This window comes from Lottia gigantea, assembly GCF_000327385.1.
Source record: "Lottia gigantea unplaced genomic scaffold LOTGIsca_6, whole genome shotgun sequence".
In the NCBI taxonomy this organism is placed as follows: domain Eukaryota; kingdom Metazoa; phylum Mollusca; class Gastropoda; family Lottiidae; genus Lottia; species Lottia gigantea.
This window is the reverse complement of record NW_008710049.1, coordinates 2,316,433-2,337,580: the sequence shown is the minus strand read 5'-3', so window position 1 is coordinate 2,337,580 and position 21,148 is coordinate 2,316,433. Positions and strand designations below refer to the sequence as shown.

General features: G+C 31.7%; 2 protein-coding genes across 2 annotated transcripts; one reads left to right on the top strand and one right to left on the bottom strand.

Moving 5' to 3' along the window:
- The first annotated feature begins 3,700 nt into the window (after positions 1-3,700).
- LOTGIDRAFT_210561 (hypothetical protein) lies at positions 3,701-14,074 on the top strand. Its single transcript, XM_009063874.1, has 19 exons — positions 3,701-3,812; positions 5,189-5,297; positions 5,478-5,576; positions 5,842-5,936; positions 6,319-6,465; positions 6,746-6,896; positions 7,249-7,454; positions 7,844-8,029; positions 8,388-8,505; positions 8,943-9,158; positions 9,571-9,834; positions 10,167-10,423; positions 10,814-10,971; positions 11,377-11,569; positions 11,956-12,069; positions 12,363-12,614; positions 12,953-13,204; positions 13,491-13,648; positions 13,888-14,074. The coding sequence occupies exons 2-19, from the start codon at positions 5,198-5,200 to the stop codon at positions 13,994-13,996; spliced, it is 3,075 nt and encodes a 1,024-aa protein (XP_009062122.1). The 5' UTR covers positions 3,701-3,812; positions 5,189-5,197; the 3' UTR covers positions 13,997-14,074.
- Positions 14,075-16,585: 2,511 nt separating this feature from the next.
- LOTGIDRAFT_154674 (hypothetical protein) lies at positions 16,586-20,975 on the bottom strand (the record flags this gene model as incomplete). Its single annotated transcript, XM_009063873.1, has 5 exons — positions 16,586-16,728; positions 17,171-17,299; positions 18,090-18,249; positions 18,498-18,615; positions 20,896-20,975. 5 exons carry the CDS (start codon positions 20,973-20,975, stop codon positions 16,586-16,588), a joined length of 630 nt encoding a protein of 209 aa, XP_009062121.1.
- Positions 20,976-21,148: the final 173 nt, after the last annotated feature.

The following is a 21,148-nucleotide window of genomic DNA, read 5'->3' as shown; positions in this document are numbered from 1 at the left end:
TTGGATAATGCCAAATATTAGAATTTGTGTAAACCATTCATAAAGCAATCCTTGTAACATGTTTTGTGTGTTGAATAGACAGCAAAAACAGAAAGACCACACATACCAATAATTTAAATACTCCAGGTTCTTCATAAAATTTAGCAGCTACAAAATCTAATAATTCATATTGATGTTCACCTATTATTAAATCATTCAGTTAATGTGAATAACCATATTATTTGAGTCAATAATATTAGATATTCTTTCTCTTCAAAATAATGCTCTATCAAACAATTAATAAATTTTTTTTTACCTGAAAATGGCTTTTAATGAGAGGTTCAAGCTGTTCCAGAATTATCACCAAAAAGTTACAAATGATACAGTTTCAGAATACAATTTCTAGATAGGTATATGATAAGGACAAGGTATTTGTAAATAGATGACTTACTTGTATAAGCTCTAGCATATAGAACATTATCTAATACAGCTGATTGATCTAAATTAAATCTATCTGCTATATCTCGTAATCTGTCAGGACGGCTGGTATCTTGGTTCAGGAAAAAATAAGAAGACTGGCACAGATTCAAAATTCATTAGAGATGCTGGATGCTACTCTTAATTAAACCAAAATTTCAAAAAAATATTTTGATATCTAAATGGGTAAACAAGTAAATTATATTAAGTAAATAAATTAGAAATGTGGATTCATGATTTTCTTAACATAATAATTGAAGAAAGAAAATATCATTATCAGTACTATGAAAAACTTTTATAAAAAGGATACAATGTATTTTCTGTGTCAATAAATACCACTTTACCACCACTATAATTATTATTAGGTATCTGACTTGTTACTGAAACACACAATATATATTACTTGATGTACGGTACATCGCTGATACATAAAGACGAGGGTTGTACCACCTTTAACAGCAGATTTCAATTCATTCATTACAAAAAATCATATTAAAAGACCAACTATTGAACAGTTTTATAAGTTTGATATTGTTTTCTTTTAGCTTAGTACAAATAGTTAAATGCAAATATACAAGACAAAATTGTATGGCGGGAAATCTTTCCTTGAACTTTTTTCCTTACCACATAGTGTATGAGATATCTGTGTTTTTCCTGTTCTAAATTCACCAAATGCTTCTGTTATTGCCATACTTTCCATTCCTCCACCCATTAATTTGCTGTAATAAGATACATAACAAAGTACATTCCAGGATTATCCATTATCCTTAATGTGTTCCTTTCACTTATCAAGATTTTAGATTCATTTTAAAACCAGCTAAATAGGAACTAGTGAATAATAATAAAATAATGATGTCTACTAAAAAAAAAATTATCCCCCTTTAGTGTGTCAAGGGAGGTAATCATAGAGTTCTCAACTTACTCTAGTTCTGTGCTGCCTGTAGATATCTTAAATACATTTCTTCTCTTCTCTGCATATTCTAATGCTGTTGAAAAACCCACTGACTATAAGAAAACATGTATGAATATGAATGGTGCATGATTCAGATTAAAAGAATTAGATGTTGATGCTGAGATGTGTTTTTATCAGAGTGGCTGTGGTTGAAATGAAGTTTTCTATTGGTAAACCTACTACCCATTAATCTGAACATTTTTCAAAATATATAAAACAGTACATGTATATAAAATACACACTGATAATTTTGATGATGCTTCTTTTATTTTTTCCATTTTAGCTTCTGATATCCCTTTGATGTTACATAACTTCTTTCTGGTGGTCATTTGGATACCCTGGAAGAAAATGAAATATTTCAGAGTTTATAAGAGGCCTTTGTAGAGTTTTCATGCAGGACATATTCATTGCTCATACCCTGGAACAGCAGAATCAAACCTGTGACTGACTTTGTCATCTTAGCATCCCTTTTAGAAATATACATAATTTTTAATGTTATTTGGTATATGTATTATCAGATCTATAAATTCCTATCTATTCATCATAGTGTTATCTGAATTTATTCATAACATAATTTCAAATAAGGACATTAATATATAATGTATAACAATAAAAATAATATAACCTACCTTTATTGTATTTATGCCAGCTTGTTTTAACTTTTTAATATCTGCTATGTTCTAAATGAAGAAACAAATACATAATACAAAATTTTACTTTCACTTTTACAGCTTTTGGATATCAAATGATTTGAAGGCCCTCACATAGATAGGACTCAAACATCAAGATAAAATATATTAGTTGTGTAATGAAGAGACAGAAATACATTCTGGGTAACTATTTTCATAAAACTGTGATCTTAATAAAAACAAGTAGGTTGTCCTGATTCAGTATGTAGCCATGTGTAATAGCATAAGAGAGATAATTAATGGGTAGCTTACTATTCCATGATTCTGCAACTGATCAATGTCTTGAAATATTGATGCCTGGAAAATCCAGAAAAAGTTGAAAAAGAAAAACACAAAATTAAGCTAATATAGATACATGTACATGTATGTCTATTATTAATGAGTTTATTCTATTTTGATCAGCTTAATCAATGCAATGAACCTAACCATACTACTTTTCCCTTGAGGTTACTCTTTCTAAGCATGTCGGATTAGATAAGTTTTATACATGTAAGCTTATATTGGGTGGACCAGAAAAAAAAAACAATTACACCTACACTTTTTAATTCAGGATTTTTAACAAGGCTGGTATTCCAAAGTTGTTCAGCCTATATAGCTGTAATTTGGTGAAAAGATATATAATATCCATATAAATATGAGGTTTAAATATTATGATCATAGTTTGATACTTTTTAAAAAATCCTGAAATGAAAAGTTATTGTTTTTCTGGGCCACCCGCTATGGGTATTTATTTGATAGCTTTGTGCATCCAATGATCATGAATTATTTAAAAAAATTTACAACTGGGAAAATGGAATGAAAATTATCTTTTATTACTTCATCATCTTCCTCTAAAGCTAATCCTTGTTCTACAACTTGATCTTCTTCCATTGCCATCTTGATTTTCTTACTATTTGTGGTTTGAATTTTACAACATTTATTAAATTTGCACAACAAATCTGAAACTAATAAAGTTAAGAAATATAAGGACCTTTTCTTGGAGCATGTTGATAATTGAGAAGCCTATCTAGATCACAAAGTGCAAAGGCCTTTTCTTTCTATCTAAATCCACTACATGCACAATCTTGCTCTAGCATGGCAAGACGTAACCGCTATTAGGGCTGTTTTAAAAAGGGTAATGTATGTAAATTGTCCATGCGATCTAGCATATTTTTAAAGCATACTGCTCAGAACTGAATTATTTATGTAATTAACAAATAGATCTTGGCTTATTCAAAATGAAATGAAAACGACTAGGAGTATTTCAGATCTAAATTTTCCTGTGTAAATCACAGATCTATTTTCAATAAAACTATTCATTGGTTGCTATTTGTATTGAAGATACTCTTGGACACTCGATCAGTAAAAAAAAAAAACTATCTGAATAGTGATTAAGGACAGAATCAGAATGTGGTCGACAGTTGTAACTAAACTGTAATAAGGTCTAAGTGTAGGTGTAATGCAAACCTTTAAAAATTATTCCTTTTTCTGTGATATAGGCCGTGAGAAAGATCGAAAAAATTGAGTTTGAGTGTCTTGACCAGTCAGTTTTATTTCTGACAGCGTCGTCTGCTTTTTGACAGGAGAGTCACATGACTGCCACGTGGTTTCAGACCATTTGCGACTTTTTTGTGAAGAAGAGTTAAAAATGGCGACAGAAAAAAATGTCTGATGTGAAAATTTACCTTATTTGATCATTTTTCAAGTTCTGTTTACCAATTTATTTTACCTTGCATGTAAGTGCAAGTTACGGTCTACAAATTGTATCAATTTGTGGTGATCTAAGCCCTGTAGATTTTGCACATGCCCTACAAAAAAGTTTTTACTGAACTTACTCTCTATGAGTCTATGGCAATGAGACTGCAGAGTGACCGTGTTCAGCTCAGTTCCACTCGGTTCCAGTGACAAACACCTCTTGGGCACAGGCACATGTTTCTAACAAAAGTCAAGCAAATTTTAAGGGATAGATTTGCCATCTGTATGATCAATCGTACCTTAGTCTTAGAAATGACATAATCCGAAACATCTGCCTATCCAGCCTATATGATGGATATTTTGAAAGTTGCTGGCCGGAGTAGAGTCAGAAAAAATAGTCCCTGTTAAATGGGGGTTTTAATTACTTTTGCAATGACTGTAAATTAGTGTTGGGCATCTTTTGCTTTGTTAGTAGTCTGTGACTTTTGAACTTTGGGCTGTGCAAGCAGTTTTAAATGGCTGATGCAAGATGAGTTTGGTTGAAAAAAATTTGATAGAACGGGTGACGTGACATGAATAGTGTAGGGAGAAAATAATAGTATTACTGAACTACAAAAATATTCATTTTTCTAAATATATCTGGGTTTTGCAGATTCTAGGTATCTAAATAGGGTTTAAAACCCTGCACCTGCCGAGATGCGGAAAGTCCCCATTTAACAGGTCCTTTTTTTTTCTGTCTATACACATCTGTATAATAGCTATCAGAGGCTGGAATAGAGAAAGATGTTTCAATCTAGTCTCAGAAATCAGAATTTTGTAGCTATGCTCTGTCTATAATTTTTACTGAATCTTTCTCATATAAATTGAAATATAAACTACAAAATACTACTGAGAGTCTTAGGTTGTCTTTGGGTTGTGAAAGTGATAACCACTGGAAAAGTTATTGTTTGTAAATTTTCACATGAATTTTCTGGGAGGGAAGTATGTCTATTTCAGATGTAAAATCACTGAACCTTATATTTCTATGGACCCGATGACAGTCTAAGACAAGTGGTATACAGTTGAAAATTTTATATTGAATATCTATGAAATGAGATAAAACATTCAATTCAAAGCTCAATGTAGTCAGAGAGTAAGCTAATAATGTTCACAGCTCACCTTTGAAATTTGAGCCTTCACATTTGCCCAGAATTATCCACTTTTGAAAGTTTAAAAGATGACTTGTCTTTTCTTGAAGTTAACAGATTCTGAATTAGTTTACGAATTTGTAAAGCAGTTGAAAGATTCTCATCTAAATATGACGAAAAATAGAATCAAATCGCGAATTAATACTAACTCGCAAATTTACGCCATTTTGTGGAAAATCTAGTTATGCCAGCAACTCGTATATATAGAAACATTTCCTCTATGTTTACAGTTATTCATAATGGAAAATAATCAAAGATTGGTAGAAAATCCCTTTGCAGCTCTTTTTCCTAGTTTATCAGAAGCACAACAGTTTAGTAGTGAAAAACATATCGAAAAAGGTAAATGAAAACTAAAATTAATGAAACATGCTGTAGCAAAAGCCATTGGCGGTAAAGTAAGCTTACTATTTTTTCTGCACCAGTTCTATTGAATATTTTATAGTTGTACGGACCAGTTTTGATATTTCTTATCTTAATGCTGGTCATTAAATTTGATGATGGAACTTCTATAAATTACAGGTAACACTGAGAGAAGTCCTACTGAAGGTCAGAGTGTAGAGATTAAACTAGAGATCAATAAACTGATAGAAGATATTTTTCTTCTTACATTAGATAAAGGTAAAGCCCAAAACTTGATTTTGATTTAAATTGGAAACATGAATCTGAGATCTTGTCAAATAGGTAATCAAATCGTAATCAATTTGTAATAGTAACATACATAGAGATGCACACTTTTCACAGAAAAAATATGAGAATTAAATATTGTGCACATACACACCACTTGTCATTTCTAAAATATTTTTTATCTAATTATCTAAATTCCTTGATTTGAACATTGAATAAAATCTCTTTGAATGTTAGTCTGATTTGTTTTTATTTATAGATTATGATGATGGGAAGAAAGGATGTACTCATTTAAAAGAATTAGCTGAAATATTGTCTGATCAAACATGGTTAGACATGGAAAATCTATCACAAGTAAGATATGTTTTATACATTCATATTATCTATAAAATAATATGTTCAGTTGTTTACTTGAATTTTCCTTTTGCTCAGATGAATTCTTACTAATATAATTTTAATCAAATCTACTGAAGATTTTATATTTATTTTTATATTTGATCAAAATAATGGCTTAATTGAGTTTACAATTTCTAAGTAAAGATGCAATTTAGAGAGCTTTGAAAAGATTTGAGATGCTATTAACAAAAATTGGTTCTCTATGAAAAAGAATTGTACAATTGTATATAGTTATACCATATACAGCACTTGATACAGGTATTAAGAGACTTAACATATCTTTTTTCTATTATGGGCATTATTTGAACAATTAATGATATTTTATATACATTATTTTTAGGCTGTATTTGAAAGATTAATGATAGAATCACCAGAAGAGTTTTTAGTTCCCTCAACATCCAGTAATTTAACAGCCAATGAACCATTAGTTTTAAACTATTTATCTCAATGTTATGATAGATTAATAAATATACAACTCAATTCTCAGGTTAGTTGTCTGTCATACTTAATCTGTTTGTCTTTTTCACAATTTATTTGGTTAATTTATCTATTTGTGCCACTACTGTTAACAATTCTATGTCTGTTTTTATTTCTGCTCTCTAATATTTGACTTTAATTTTCAAAATCTTACATTTACCAAATAGCAGTTCTCATAAAAGAATATCACAGCTATGTAATTATGCACTTTGCATCTTTCATTAAAAGATGTTCTCACTCAGAATTTCAAGAGAATATAATCCAATATGCCATAATGTTATATATTTCAGAAAGAAGAATTAAAGCCATGTTTAAAGGAATGTAAAAATGTAATAATATTAAATACTAAAACATGTTTATTACAAACTGAATTATTTCCTTCTCAAAATTTATACCAACAATTTATAGATCTTTACCTGTTGGAATCAGGGGCAATTTTTGGTAGGTAGAACAATTTTGCTGATATTTTAATCTAGACCTTCTTGATTTGATTTTTTTATATGCAGTATGTGTGTGTGTGTGAAATTCTCATATGTTTTTAGATTTGCAAGTAATAGTAAGGTTATGTAATGTTGATATTTCAGCCTTTAGTGTCATTTTCTTGATAATTTGACTGGAAAGAAATAAAACAATTTCAGATAGAATTTACCTAAATTAGATCAGTCACATTGATATTGATGTTCTCTTCAATTTATTTAGAGTATAATTAAGGGACTGTTGAATCTTTTTGTGAATCCCCATAGCTATTGTTAGTTATGAAAATTTCTAAGAAGAGTTCTTGCCCTTGTTTCAGGTGATGATAACAGTAATATAACAGAATATTTTCTACAAGTATTACAGTCTATAATAGATGATAGAGATTGTAATATAGATGATGTAACCTACCCTATATTCGACCTAATCAAAGACAAATTTACTAAAATGGTGCTAGTCAGTGCAGATAAGACACAATATATTCATTTATGTAAATTTTTTACCAAACTTCCAGCCCTAGCTCTGGTAAGATAATAATTTCTTTGATTTTGTCTGATTGTTATTGACAAGAGTTAGATAAGCCTTAACTCATGCTGCCAACAAGTGTTTAGGATACTCAATCCTCTTCAGCACAGCTAGTTTGAAAATTGAGGTTATCTTTTCAGTACCATGTAGAACTTTATGCATAGGAACAAAGTATGCAAACTCGCTGAACATCTTCTAAGAGTTTTATCTTAGATTAAGTGTTGATTTTTATTCAAATTCTTTTTGAAACACTTTTTTAATCATGTTTTGTTTTTCTGAGTATGCACCTTTTATCTCCATCATTTATCACCAAGTCCACACATAGGTCAAAGCAATTGACGAAGGTGTCTTTTGAAATTTGAAATTCTATACATGTGATTTAATTGTAGTCATTTATGAAGTATAATTCCCCTAAAGATTGGAAGAGTGGTAAATCATATGAGACAACATTATTAGGTTCTATGTTAAGTTTGACATGTATACCAAAAAATGAAGCTGGACCGTATGATTTCTTTAATGATCCATCATCATATAGGAAACATATACATGATAATACAGAGTCTAACATCTGGGCGGTGAGTTACTTTATTCCCTATTCTTTAATTGCTAAATGATTATTATAATTTATGTGTTTGTGTTTCTTCAGAGAGAAAAAATAATCGTTTCAGGGCCCTGATTTCATAATGCTTTGCTCTGTGATATATTAATGCGTTCGTTCATTCCTGATACTTTCATGCAACTGGAGTTATCAGGGATCCTACAAGGCTTTTGATATTATTGTTTGAGTTATGTCAAAGCTCTTTACTTTGATAATCGTATACTTGTTATTGTCATTATGTGTATGTGTAAAATTTTGTTAGAAATGCAATTCCTAAAGATGTGCTTCCATCAATGAATGTACATTACACATGTTTTTCTATTTTGGCTTTTCAGGAGTTGGTAACATTAAATGAGAAGATTCATTTATTAGTTTATTCATTAATCAAAGTTTCAGCAGACATCAAACATTTAGTTTTAAAATGGATTGGAAAATGTCTCGAGGCTAATCAAGGTAACTGATATATTATTACTTATTAAAGGGAGATATTTTTGTTTTAGTAAAGAAGTTTTCTAGTCTGTGTATGAGTATTGGTTACAGCTTACAGCTTAATTCATGACTAGATTATGACATCACTATCACAAATGCCATTTATATCATGTTTGGTCAATTTATTTTAAAATTACATGACACACTGTGCACACATAAATGGGATGTCGTAATTGAAGCTATAAGTATACTCGATTCACATACAAAGACTAGAAATCAATCTATATAAGTTGAGGGTTGTTTATATTGAGATACTTAACCTTGACTATAAATTTCAGTTCAACAGCGTTAATGAATGACGCAATTACATTTACAACTGCTATGACTGTAAGTAATGCAAATAGCCAAAATTTGAAGTATATTTTATGTTTATTTGATTGGTTTAAACTCTATGATTTCAGGTAGAACAAAAATATGGTCCAATCAGATGCCACAACTGTTCAACCAATTGTATTCATCTGAAGGATTTTGTTTGAATCTCAATTATCTTCTGCTAAAATTATGTCAGCCATTTTGTGAGCCGATGTCAGTGAAATTGTTGAAGATACAGTGTAATTATGTTAAAGCTACTAGCTCTGATGAAAATGATATAAAAACTCGTGGAATCCATTCAGGAGGTCAGTATGTGTCAGTTTTTTTTTTTATCATTCTAAGAGGGATATCCTGTGCTCCCACTATTAAGATTAAGATTATTGAACTTAGTATAGCGCTCAGTACTGCTCTAATGTGACATACACACATACAGTTTTTTTTTGGAAAAGGTTTTTCTAAAAAAATATGTTTTTTACTTTCTCTTAAGAGAGCCCACAGATTTCCACCATTTTTGTTTCTTAAGAATGTAAATGAATCTAGCAGGGTTAGAGAAAGTTTTAAAGTTTTGTACAAATGCTTTGTTGGCTGGCTTCCTTTCTGATATCTCAGACTAATGTACAGAACCGTAATTTTATGGCTGATCTTTCCTTAACTCTAACAATATTGGCTTAGTTCAATAGTTTAGTAGTCGCAATGTCTATATTTGTGTATCCACAGGTTTAAAGGAAGAAACATGTTTAATACCAGTGAAAGAAGGTGAAGATATCAATATTGATAATACAGAAACATACAATTTTATAACTGAATGTTTCTTTATGGCTCAACAGTGTACCAACCTAGGTTTTCACACGGTCCATACTAAATTTACTAAATTAAATCAAGATCTACATCGAGTTCAAAGACTATATCAAGATGTCCGCCCACAGGCAGCCAGTGAAGATGTAGAACCTATAAGAAGTATCAAAGCACAGATGGAAAAGGGTAAGTGCCATTTTTGTTGACAAATTTAAATCATCAGTATTGGGCATGAACAAAATAAGAGGCTTACTTATGTATTGGGAAAACATTCAGAATTGGAATGTATGTACTGTTACTAAACAAATCAATGTTTGAACTATATACCATAAGCTTACTTTGTAGGTTAGAATTTTTGGCAGAATTGTTTCTGTGTTTGATGATGAAGCCTTTATCGAAATAAAAATGACCCCATCTTGTTTTTTATGATGATATTGATTAACAATTAACAACATTATGTTCACTATGTTTTTCTGTATGAGTGTCATATGAATGAAATGAAATCCTTCAATTTGTAGGTATGACATTATTTCTGAGTATGAAAGCAGCCTTGACAATACCCCAGCTATTAGAGATGAGTTTAAATCTACATATAGCTACAGCCACGTGGTTGAGTCAGATGGCAATAGATGATGGAGTCAGTGAAATGCAGCAAGTAAAATTACCTTTACCACAACATGTACCACATAGTTTAAAACTCATACCAGAATTTGTCATGGGAAATCTCAATGATTTTATTCTATTTCTTCATCGATTCCAAGATGAATTATTTGAGGTAAGCTGCTGAAACTGAATACCACTATTTACAGTGAGTGGTATTTTTACAGCCTTACTGGGGCTTTACTGCGTACAATATTCACATTATACAGTAACTATTAAATTCTGAGAGATCTTTATAGTAGTTTTAGGTTGCCTTTTTAGACAAATTGATAAACATCTATTTTTCAATATTTTGTGAAATAACTTAACTGTACTAAACTTAGAAATGAAATGAAATGAATGGAGTTTTACTAAACATGGAACTAAACTTTCAATGACATTGACATCTCATGCATTAACTTTCATATGTGCATAAGTAAACACACTCATTGGTTAAGTAAACATCTTATATTAAATGTTAAAATATTATTTTTTTTTTTAAATCCTGTTCTTTTTTTTTCTACAGTATGCAGGAGAAAAAGTGAAATATTTTATGACTTTAATCCTGGTATTTATGGGAAATCCTGAAAGAATGAATAATCCACATCTCCGAGCTGAACTAGCTGATACCTTATCATCTTTAATGCCACCAGATCCTAATTCTAAAAGTGGTGGAGGGGGGTTGTTAGCTAGGTTAGTATCATTATTATGAATGGCTGGCACTAGTAAACAAAGGTTTTATTCACAACTATTAGTATATGCATCATTTGTGGGTCAAAGTTCAGTACTCTTAATACATTTGAAATACTACCCAAATTCAACAGTGTTTTTTATAACTTTGTAAAAGGTTTGACAACCTTTGACGCAAAATTTCAACTGAACGTGATTGTAAGATAAATTTTGTCAGATCTAAAATGAAAAATGGAAGTTACCTGCAGATAAAACACAAAAAGAACATCTATATTTTCTTTGTAAATGAGATTGACATTCAGGAGATTTTGATTGTAGGTAAAAGGATATTGACACTACTTGCACAATGTGATTGTTGTAAGTTTTATTTTATCAATCTTTCTATTATCTCAAATTCAGATTTCATAGAGAGAAGTTGTTCAGTGAACATGAACTAATAGATCATTTAGCTGATAAATTACTACATGTATTTGTGAGTATTGAGATGACTGGACAGAGTGTAGAGTTTGAACAGAAGTTTAACTATCGTAGACCAATGTATATTGTACTAGAGTATATCTGGAATATTGATGTACATAAGCAAGCTATTAAGGTAAGCCATAGAGATTTACACCCCACTTTTCTACAATTGATTCGTATTTTAAAGCCTATAGCACGCAGGGTGTTTGTTTATTGTCCAATCCAGACAAATAGCAACTTTGTCAGCCCCTCTGATCTGCATCACTGACAGATTTGGTCGATAAATCCAAAGGTATTATCTTGACCTATGCCATGATGGAATCCTTGATCTTCTGTTAAATGTATTTTATTGTAGACATCATCTTTTCATTAGCTCAATCAGGTGCAGTGAGGATGTAAAACTCAATGAAACCATGTAAGAATTTGTTGTAATAAAATAGATTGTTTCCTGTTGGGCTTTGAGATGCTCAAGATTAAAATATTTAATCCAGTTGTTTGCATATTTTTTTATATTTTCAGGAATTATCTGACTATGCTGAGAGAAACATAGAATATCCAGAAGCACCATTATTTTTAAGATTTATAAATTTATTAATTAATGATGCCATATTTTTATTAGATGAAGCCTTATCGGTAAGTCTTAGTTCTGTTTTATGATAATTAGAATTTGTTTTGTTACCATGAGAGGGAATTTTTTTATTTCAATTAAATATGAGAACTTTGCTTTTGAATCCAAACAAGAAGATCTTAAACTTTCAGTATCATCCAAAAGATCTTAAAAAAAATTTAATTTTTGACTCATTTCAAAAGTCATGTAGAATACAAATAATGTAGGAAAGATTTTTGCAGAATGTTTTTTTACCATAGCCAGAATCTTTATAAAATAGGCCTTTTTCTTATCCTTAATCTCTATTCTCTGATTGTAGTATATGATGCAAATTAAGGAAAAACAACAAGAGAAAGAACGAGGAGATTGGGAGAATTTAGAATCAAGACAAAGACAACAAACAGAACAGAACTTTCAACTACTGGGCAATATAGCTCGTTATCACAACGTTATGGCTAATTACACCATTCATTCGTTAGAGTTATTAACAAGGGAAATTAAGAGTATATTCTGTAATAATACTATGGTAGACAGAATAGCAGCTATGTTGAATTATTTCTTAGTTCATTTGGTAAGAATTAGATCCTCTTTTTTCTTCTTAGTTATTTGATCCCCAGAAAGTATGCCTGGTAAATTTGCATTCAGTCAGGTTTGGTGAACTGCAAAAGATGATAAGGGGTTCCTACTCAAACTTAATATCTCATATATTTCTTAAAGACAACACGTTACAGACGCAAATTGATTGAAGTTATTGATGAGATTTAGATATATTTGTAGGGGTATTTAGAAATATATGCATATTTTATGATATACATGTACCTACTGAATTGCAGGTCCACATTGTAAAAGGACTTTAAAGCAAATTATGTTATTTCTTTTTAAAAAAAAAACATTTCTTTTATATTCCAGGTTGGACCTAAACAGAAGAATTTTAATGTTAAAGATAAAAATGATTATGAGTTCAAACCTCAACAAATTGTCTCAGATATCTGTAAAATTTATTTAAATTTGGGTGAAAATGATGATTTTTGTATGGCTGTTTCAAATGATGGTCGATCTTATTCAACAGAGTTGTTTCCTAAAACAATACAGGTTTTACAGAAAATAGGCACCGACCCTGTCGTTATTAGTGATTTTCTGGGTTTAGATGATAAAATTAGGGTAGGTTTTTTTTTGAATGGTTAGAGGAAAATTGTGCTTGGTTTCTTGCAAAATAAACCTGTTAGAATCTGAATTGTACTCAGAGTTTCCAGCCAGTTCAACATCACTTTCAGTTTATTATAATGTAACTTAATGTTGGATGGATGCATTTTTTACAAACAAAGAGAAATCTAGGTACTTGAGCAGCTCAATTTTGAACAGCTTAAGTTGGATTGAAGGGAATTGATAGTAAATTGAATGATTGATCATCTGAAAAATATTCTCAGTATCTAATATGATATTTCAGGGCATGCAAGAAAAAACTCAAGCAGAAGATGACCTAGTAGAAGAGGCACCAGAAGAATTTTTAGATCCTATTTTAGGCAGTTTGATGAAAGACCCTGTGTTATTACCAACTTCTAATACTATAGTTGATAGAGCTGTTATTTCTAGACACATATTAAGGTTTGTGTGGTCTGATTATTCATAATTTCCAAGAGCTATGGGCCTTGATATATTTCTCAGAAGGCACTCCTACAAACTGGCTCTACGCCAAGACTAAAGAAAAAACACTGGTCATCATGTCAATTTTAATTGTAATAGTAATGATAAAAATGGACCAAAAACAAATAAATTAAAGACCTGCAAAAACCCTTAATGATATGCTATTTACACTATGCTCCCTTTTGTGTTTTACATTTCAGTGATCAATCAGACCCTTTCAACAGAGCCCCATTAACCATGGATATGGTAGTACCTCAAACTGATCTTAAACTCAAAATTGAAGAATGGAGGAAATCTAAGTTGTCTTGATTAATGATGTGGGATTTTTTTGTAATTTATTGAAATAATCATGATGGGTATACTGAAAATAAAAATTGTTTAATGTGTAATTTTTTTTTTCTTGTTTAACCCTAAAACATGTAGCTTGATGTTCATCCTCTGAACAATTTGTGGATCTTCAACTTTTGAATAAGGTGTAACCTCAATTAATTTGTTTTTCCAATGTTTATGTCTTGAACGTCTGTGTGCATACTGTGGTCTGATTTAGACCCTTAACATGAGTTACTTCCCTTCTAATCAGAGATAGTTGCTTAACCGTCTCTCGCGGGGACTGGAAATAAGGGGAGACCTGAGAGAGGGATTATATGAATAAAGCATGGGTGAACTTTAGAATCTCCACATCAAATAAGAAACCCCCTACGGAACACTAGTTTTAAGTCAACCCTGTGATCATCCAAATCCATCCTGTCTCACAACGGTCTTCATGTTTCCTGTTGGTGAATGAATAATCCAAGAGCAATTGCTCAAAATATATATCCAAAGATCTTAATCTCGTGTTCAAGTAATCGGATTGGTCAATCACTAAAATTGATTTTGTATTTAGTTTTATTATCCAATCAGATTAGGATTAAAATTTCTTAAAATCTGGATTTATCTAATTTAAATTTGTGAAAATAAGGCCTGAGGTAATTAACTTGTGATTTTGGTAACATATAGACCATCCTTCCATTTTGCTAATCTAATTATATCTAGGTCTATACTACCATCCCCCCATATCCATATCACATATAGACTATATCAGATAATGCATGATTTTTACGTATAACATTTCAACATATAAGGCAAGCTATGAATAATTTACAAGTGTAAAAGTAAACCACATCACCCTTCGTTACTCTTCATTTTGAAATTTCCCCCGAAAAAAAGTTTAAAGTCAGAAAATCGATAGTTATTTTATGAGAATCGTTTCGTGATTGATTTATATTTTTATTAGTCTTTAAAACTCAACCGTGAAATACATTTAAATATGAATAATGAATGAGTTAGGGTAGTTTGTGTTTACTTTGTTAAAAGCCTATCATCACCATTAAACCCAGAAAGATGTCGAAAATATTGAATACCCTGATTACGGAATGAACTAATTTTGGAAAGAAAATTTGTATGAAATGAATAAGACAGTTGCTCGCTGGATAATTGCTCTCCGCCATTTTCTTTTCTGTTCATATTCAATTTCCAAGACCTACGGATTTTTTTTTCACAAATGATCGGAGGGGATTAGTGCAAGGCGCCTTTTCACAAGTGATGGTTTGATGGAGGGGATCCAACTACCATATAGGGCCTATAGGCTATAGAGAAGGCAGCAATCGATGCTGTTATTGCTGTCTGGGAGTACACGTTTCCACACATGCCTGTTTTTATCACCCGACTCAGATTACCTGGTGTAAGGTACAGAAGCTAGGACTAACTAATGTGTACACTGAAGTCTGGCTCATCACCAGAATTTTTGATGAACTGGTCTTACTGGGAAATGGGACGACATTGGCCTAGCCTACCTTTGTGAAAGCACCCAAGACCAACTGAGCCTGTTTTGGATTCTCTGGTCATACTTTGATATAAAATAATTATGTGATATTAATGATCCCCTGTTAAAAGAAGCATTAAACATTGAATGCGTAAATTTGTTGTGAGTAATCCTATTTCAGTTCCACAGGCACTTGAAACGTTGATATAGCCTACATTGACGTTATTTTATCCACATTGCCAATATTTTATTAATATTAACAGAACTTCAATTGTTTCAATTCTGGCCCATCTCGGTGAGGTGTCTCGGAACGGTTCACAGACGGAAATGAAATGTAAACGGTAACCGTTCCGAGAACGATTTCCTGCCTATTCCTCACAAGCGACATTCACCATTACCCGCGGATTCGAATTTCGTCATTATTAATTGTTAATTAGCCTACATCCAGATGTCTTCGATAACATCACCGTGACAAGGTTAATTTTAACTTCTTCGAGAAGAGTTCCACATATAACCGTGTTGAGAACGCTTTTCATCAGATATAAATGGGCACATTTTATAGCGGCCTGGTATAAAAGGGGCTTTAGACGTAAATAAGCCTATAGGCCTAATGAATTCACGGTTGAAAGAAAAATTAAAATCATGTATTTCAATGAGATGTATTCTGATAATACTGGGTGAACTGGACGGTACGATCTAAAATCATCACAGCCATGTAGGTGAAATATATTTTTATTGTGTTCAATAAAATATACAAAACATAATCAATAAATTAAGTAACTACAGTGAAAAGGTTGATTCCAATATAATCGGAACCAAGCCGGTCAAACGAAGGGGGGCGAGATATCTGAGATTGCCCGAAACTTGCTTTCAGGGCTGCGAGGGGTGGGGGAGGGGGCGGCTGTCCGCTTTTAATTGGTTCCGGACGTCTGTAGTTCTAATTAAGTGTTTTATGATAATATCAAAGTGCTTTTGACCCTTTATGGCTTTTTTCGTTTAATAAGTAGTCAGAATAATAGTTTGCTGGTTCAAAAGTTATATTTTGCCGACTGGTCCATAACTCAAGATGATCCAGTCCTTCTACTTATCATATTTTATCAATGATTGATTTTCTGGTTGTCTGCCCAAGTTTCGAGAATATAACGAACATATTGCCCTAATGCCGCCACTGCTACTGTTGTACGATGACTTAAACATTGATTTTTCAACCGTCTCTCTTCTCTTTTTATACGGTGACCATCTGAAACAGAAATGATTGAAATTGGAGTTTTATATTCTACTTTTCTGCACATGCTTAGCCTAATGACATTTGGAATTGATGGAATCGAAAATGAGCACGCTAATATCGCTGTCCTGGCAACATTTCCCTTATTGCACACTGCATGGCGTTATCCAGTCTCCATTGTTTGGTGTTTCTTTTATTATCAAAAACATGATTAAAGATGAAGCTCCATTATTATACATTTTCTACCACTCAGTTTGTCTCGTTTTTCCAAAAGTTAATAGTAAGATTTCGTCTCTTTTGATACAAAATTGTTACAACAGATTAAAAACCAAAGAATTTCTTAGAGAATTTTTGGGAATGTGTCGCAATCTACATTTTTGGTTCGTTTAATCGTTACAATACATTTGATCAATGCTCATCATTCACAACAAATTCACATAAACAATTACAAATTTACCTTCTTTGAGTAGAATCTCATCCGAGGCAGCCCTATAACAACCATATCGTGGATCTTGCCAACTTAGGATAGCTAATAACCAGGGTGTGTTGAAGAACTGACGATATCCTAGCATCCCGCACAGAGCAGCTGTAAAATGAAAAATTATAAAAAAAATTAGCAAAGTTTGTTGCTAAATGTGCAATTGGAAGTAATTTTTTAATAGCAGAAGGCTACTTCGGAAAAACAACGTATAGGGCACTGAAGATACTTCAGAAACGATCCAGGGATGCATGCAATATCAACTATAGGTGAACAAAAGTAGTTAGTTTGGCACAATTTTAATTTTTATGTTAAGAATAGATCCTGTTTTCATCTCATGGAATTCGGCATTATGTACTGCTCCTTATGACCAAATTTCGACCGTGAATAATAAACAACATGTCACACTATTCAAAAATCGTAACATGATACGATTTCAATTAAGGTCGACGACTTTGAATTCAATAGAAATACATATCAAAATCAGTAATGGAGTATGTGATCTGCCTTCGTCCTTTACACGGGTTGTACCGATTTCAAGATTTCATTACAATGTAAATATTCATTACGTTTTTCATAGTCCAGATAGTTCTATAACATCAGATGTGTAAGAAATATTATAGAATCATCACTTTGTGGTAATAAACAATACAGATACTGTAAGTTAGCATTAATAAGCATAAAGCCTGTAATAGCCAAAAATAAATCGAAACTATTTGTAAGGTGTCGAAAAAGTCTGCATCGTGATCAGAAAGAAAGCACCTTAAGTCGGCAAAATGTTATCCTTATTTGCAGACGACATGTACATGGCTGATCAGACAAACCAAATAAATGATAATAATAAGAGAAGCCCATTGATTGTAATAAAGTTAGAGTATTTATTAACAGATTTAGTTACCTTGTTCCATGAATAAATCGTGTTTATAATGAGGGAAATGGTCCTGAGAATATTTATTAGCTTCACTTAGTATCACGGTACAGAAAATATCTTCTAAATTCTCCACTGATTCCTGATTATATTCTTTCAGTTTCCTCTCCATTTCTTTTTTACACCCAAACTTAAAATATAATCAGACGGAGCTTTATTTGAGAGAGATATAGTCGTATTTATCTACCTATAGTACTTTTAAAAATGAAAATACGACGTGCATGTCGTTTACAATTAGATAAAAAAAAACGAACTGTTGTGGCCGGCTTCGAGTATCATTCTCCTGCACAATTTAATATGCTCAAAGCTTTTAAGGAGAACAATATTTCATCACTAATGTATCATATCTTTTACGGTAATTTAGTTCTTGGGGCCTACCTGTTTTCCTATTTGTAAATAAAAAACTTCGTGAGTTAAGGAATAACCATTATAACCCAATTTAGTCATTTTTCTCCAACATTCATCAGATATTAAACAGGTTTCACCACTATTCTGACTGAAATTATAACATGGCATCTATACGGTTAAGTTTTTGTATATAAGAACTATAACGTAATCTTAAATGAAATTTCAAGTTTTAAGTATAAAGATGTAATGGCCTCTCCCTAATAGAAATCTATAACTTTACAGCTTCATGGAATTTTTCTGTTGCCAGACTTTTTTTTAATCATCATTGAGACTTGAACCAGTGTGTTAATTAAAAAAGAAGTAAAATAATTCATAGTTTTTTCAGTAAAATCGGCACTGTTATATCTTTAAAGCCCCATAAAATGTTTTTAGTCAATACAAATTGAGGATATCAATACGATGGTAAAGATCTGTGAAAAGACCAACCGTATATGACAACTTTCATCAAAAATGTTCTGTTTAATCAAGTTAATGTAATGCTCCGTTCTATCAAAATAATGTAATGTTCTGTTTAATCAAGTTAATGTAATGCTCCGTTGTATCAAAATAATGTAATGTTCTGTTTAATCAAGTTAATGTAATGCTCCGTTGTATCAAAACAATGAAATGTTCTGTTTAATCAAGTTAATGTAATGCTCCGTTTTATCAAAACAATGCAATGTTCTCTTTAATCAAGTTAATGTAATGCTCCGTTCTATCAAAATAATGTAATGTTCTGTTTAATCAAGTTAATGTAATGCTCCGTTGTATCAAAATAATGTAATGTTCTGTTTAATCAAGTTAATGTAATGCTCCGTTCTATCAAAATAATGTAATGTCATGTTTAATCTAGTTAATGTAATGCTCCGTTCTATCAAAATAATTTAATGTTCTGTTTAATCAAATTAATGTAATGCTCCGTTCTCAAAACAATGTAATGTTCTGTTTAATCAAGTTAATGTAGTGCTCCGTTCTATCAAAATAATGTAATGTTTCGTTCTATTAGAATAATGTAATTGTCATAGAATATCATTTTATTACCATATTAATCATTTAAATTTAAATATATTTCGTTTCGTAAATTTAATTTTTCGCTCCCGTCAAAGTTTGGCAATTTGTACGATCATTGTTTTTAATGCATGTTAATGGCTGGATTTTGACACAATTGAAAAATACTTTATTTTATATTTTTATAATATAACTTTTGCTCAATAATATCAGAACAAATGAACTTTCGTGTTTTGTTTACCATAATAATTGTTTCAACGTGTACTTTGAACTCATCGTTTGCATTCCGTAACATCTTTTTCAATCAATGGACAATCCAGTAAGAAGAAATTTATCGTTTTCATTCCATCGACAATAGAAAACGTGGTGGTGAGTTATCTCCCGCTTTGGACATATAGTGGCGTCATCTTTGTTTATATTGAATACTTAGTTGTTTTCATCGTCTATCACCGTTTTACAACTGAAGTTACATTCCTTATAAATATCAACGTGCTATATTGCTGTATTAACCCAGTATGTCTTTTGAAACTCCACGCACTGTCAGATTAGGTTAAAATGCTTCGCGGAAAGGCCAAGAGAATAATAACTAATCTCGTTAAAGATGGACTCTCCCTTTTACAGTCGGACGAAGGGATAGCCGTTCTATCAAAACAATGAAATGTTCTGTTTAATCAAGTTAATGTAATGCTCCGTTTTATCAAAACAATGCAATGTTCTCTTTTATCAAGTTAAAGAGAAGACAACGCCATGCCAATCGTTCGTGATTTAATACGTTGTGCTAAACGACTACTATTCAACCCCAGATCAACCGATCCAACCAACCCGTATCGTCACATGCTCGACTAGCCAAACTTAAGTGTTCTTTTTTTTCTGGAGATTTGAGAGACTACAAATTATTTAAGAAACAATTTCTTTCCTACTCACAGCATTTGGATGAAAATGAATGCTTTTTACCAATTAGTGGAATCAATGGAGAAAGCCAGAGAAAAGAATAAAATGAAATCTTGCATTAGTACGACTAGAGCATGGGAAATTTTAGATGAATTTTATGGGGATGATGATCAAATCGTAGAAACTTTACTTGCAGATTTAGAGAGAATGAATTCATATGATACGAAAGGACACATTAATATATCTGCAATGGAAAAGTTCGTTGAAGCTCTTTGAGTCGCAAATGGATTCTTTAGGGAAATCAGCAGATCTGAATGGACGAGTTCTAGTTCCACAAATTCCAGAAGAACATCGTATATCATACTTAAAATGTGTCAGAGATGAAGGTTTAGAAGACACTCTTTCTGGACTCGTCAGATGGCTACATTCGCAACTGGTTCTTCTAAAGAAAGCTAAATGTGCAACTGATTCAAAGATAATTAATACTCACACTGTATCAAAGACATTAAACGCTGTAAACGAGATTTCTGAAACCTTACCCAGAATTCCAGCTGTACTATCGACTGTCATGGCTAACCTTAAATTTGGATCCACCAAGATTCCAGTTCGTATTTTGTTAGACTCTGGAAGTCAGCTATCACTGGTATGGAAAGGGTTAATAAAGAAATTTGATGGTCAAACACAAGACTTTAAAATAACTACTGTTGGTGGTGCGACTGAGACCCACAGACTTCGTGTTGTAG

Coding starts and splice junctions, on each gene's coding strand:
- LOTGIDRAFT_210561 (XM_009063874.1), top strand. CDS start 5,198: ATGGAAAATAATCAAAGATTGGTAGAAAATCCCTTTGCAGCTCTTTTT. Junction 5,577..5,841: donor TCTTCTTACATTAGATAAAG/GTAAAGCCCAAA, acceptor TTTTATTTATAG/ATTATGATGATGGGAAGAAA. Junction 9,835..10,166: donor CAAAGCACAGATGGAAAAGG/GTAAGTGCCATT, acceptor TTCAATTTGTAG/GTATGACATTATTTCTGAGT.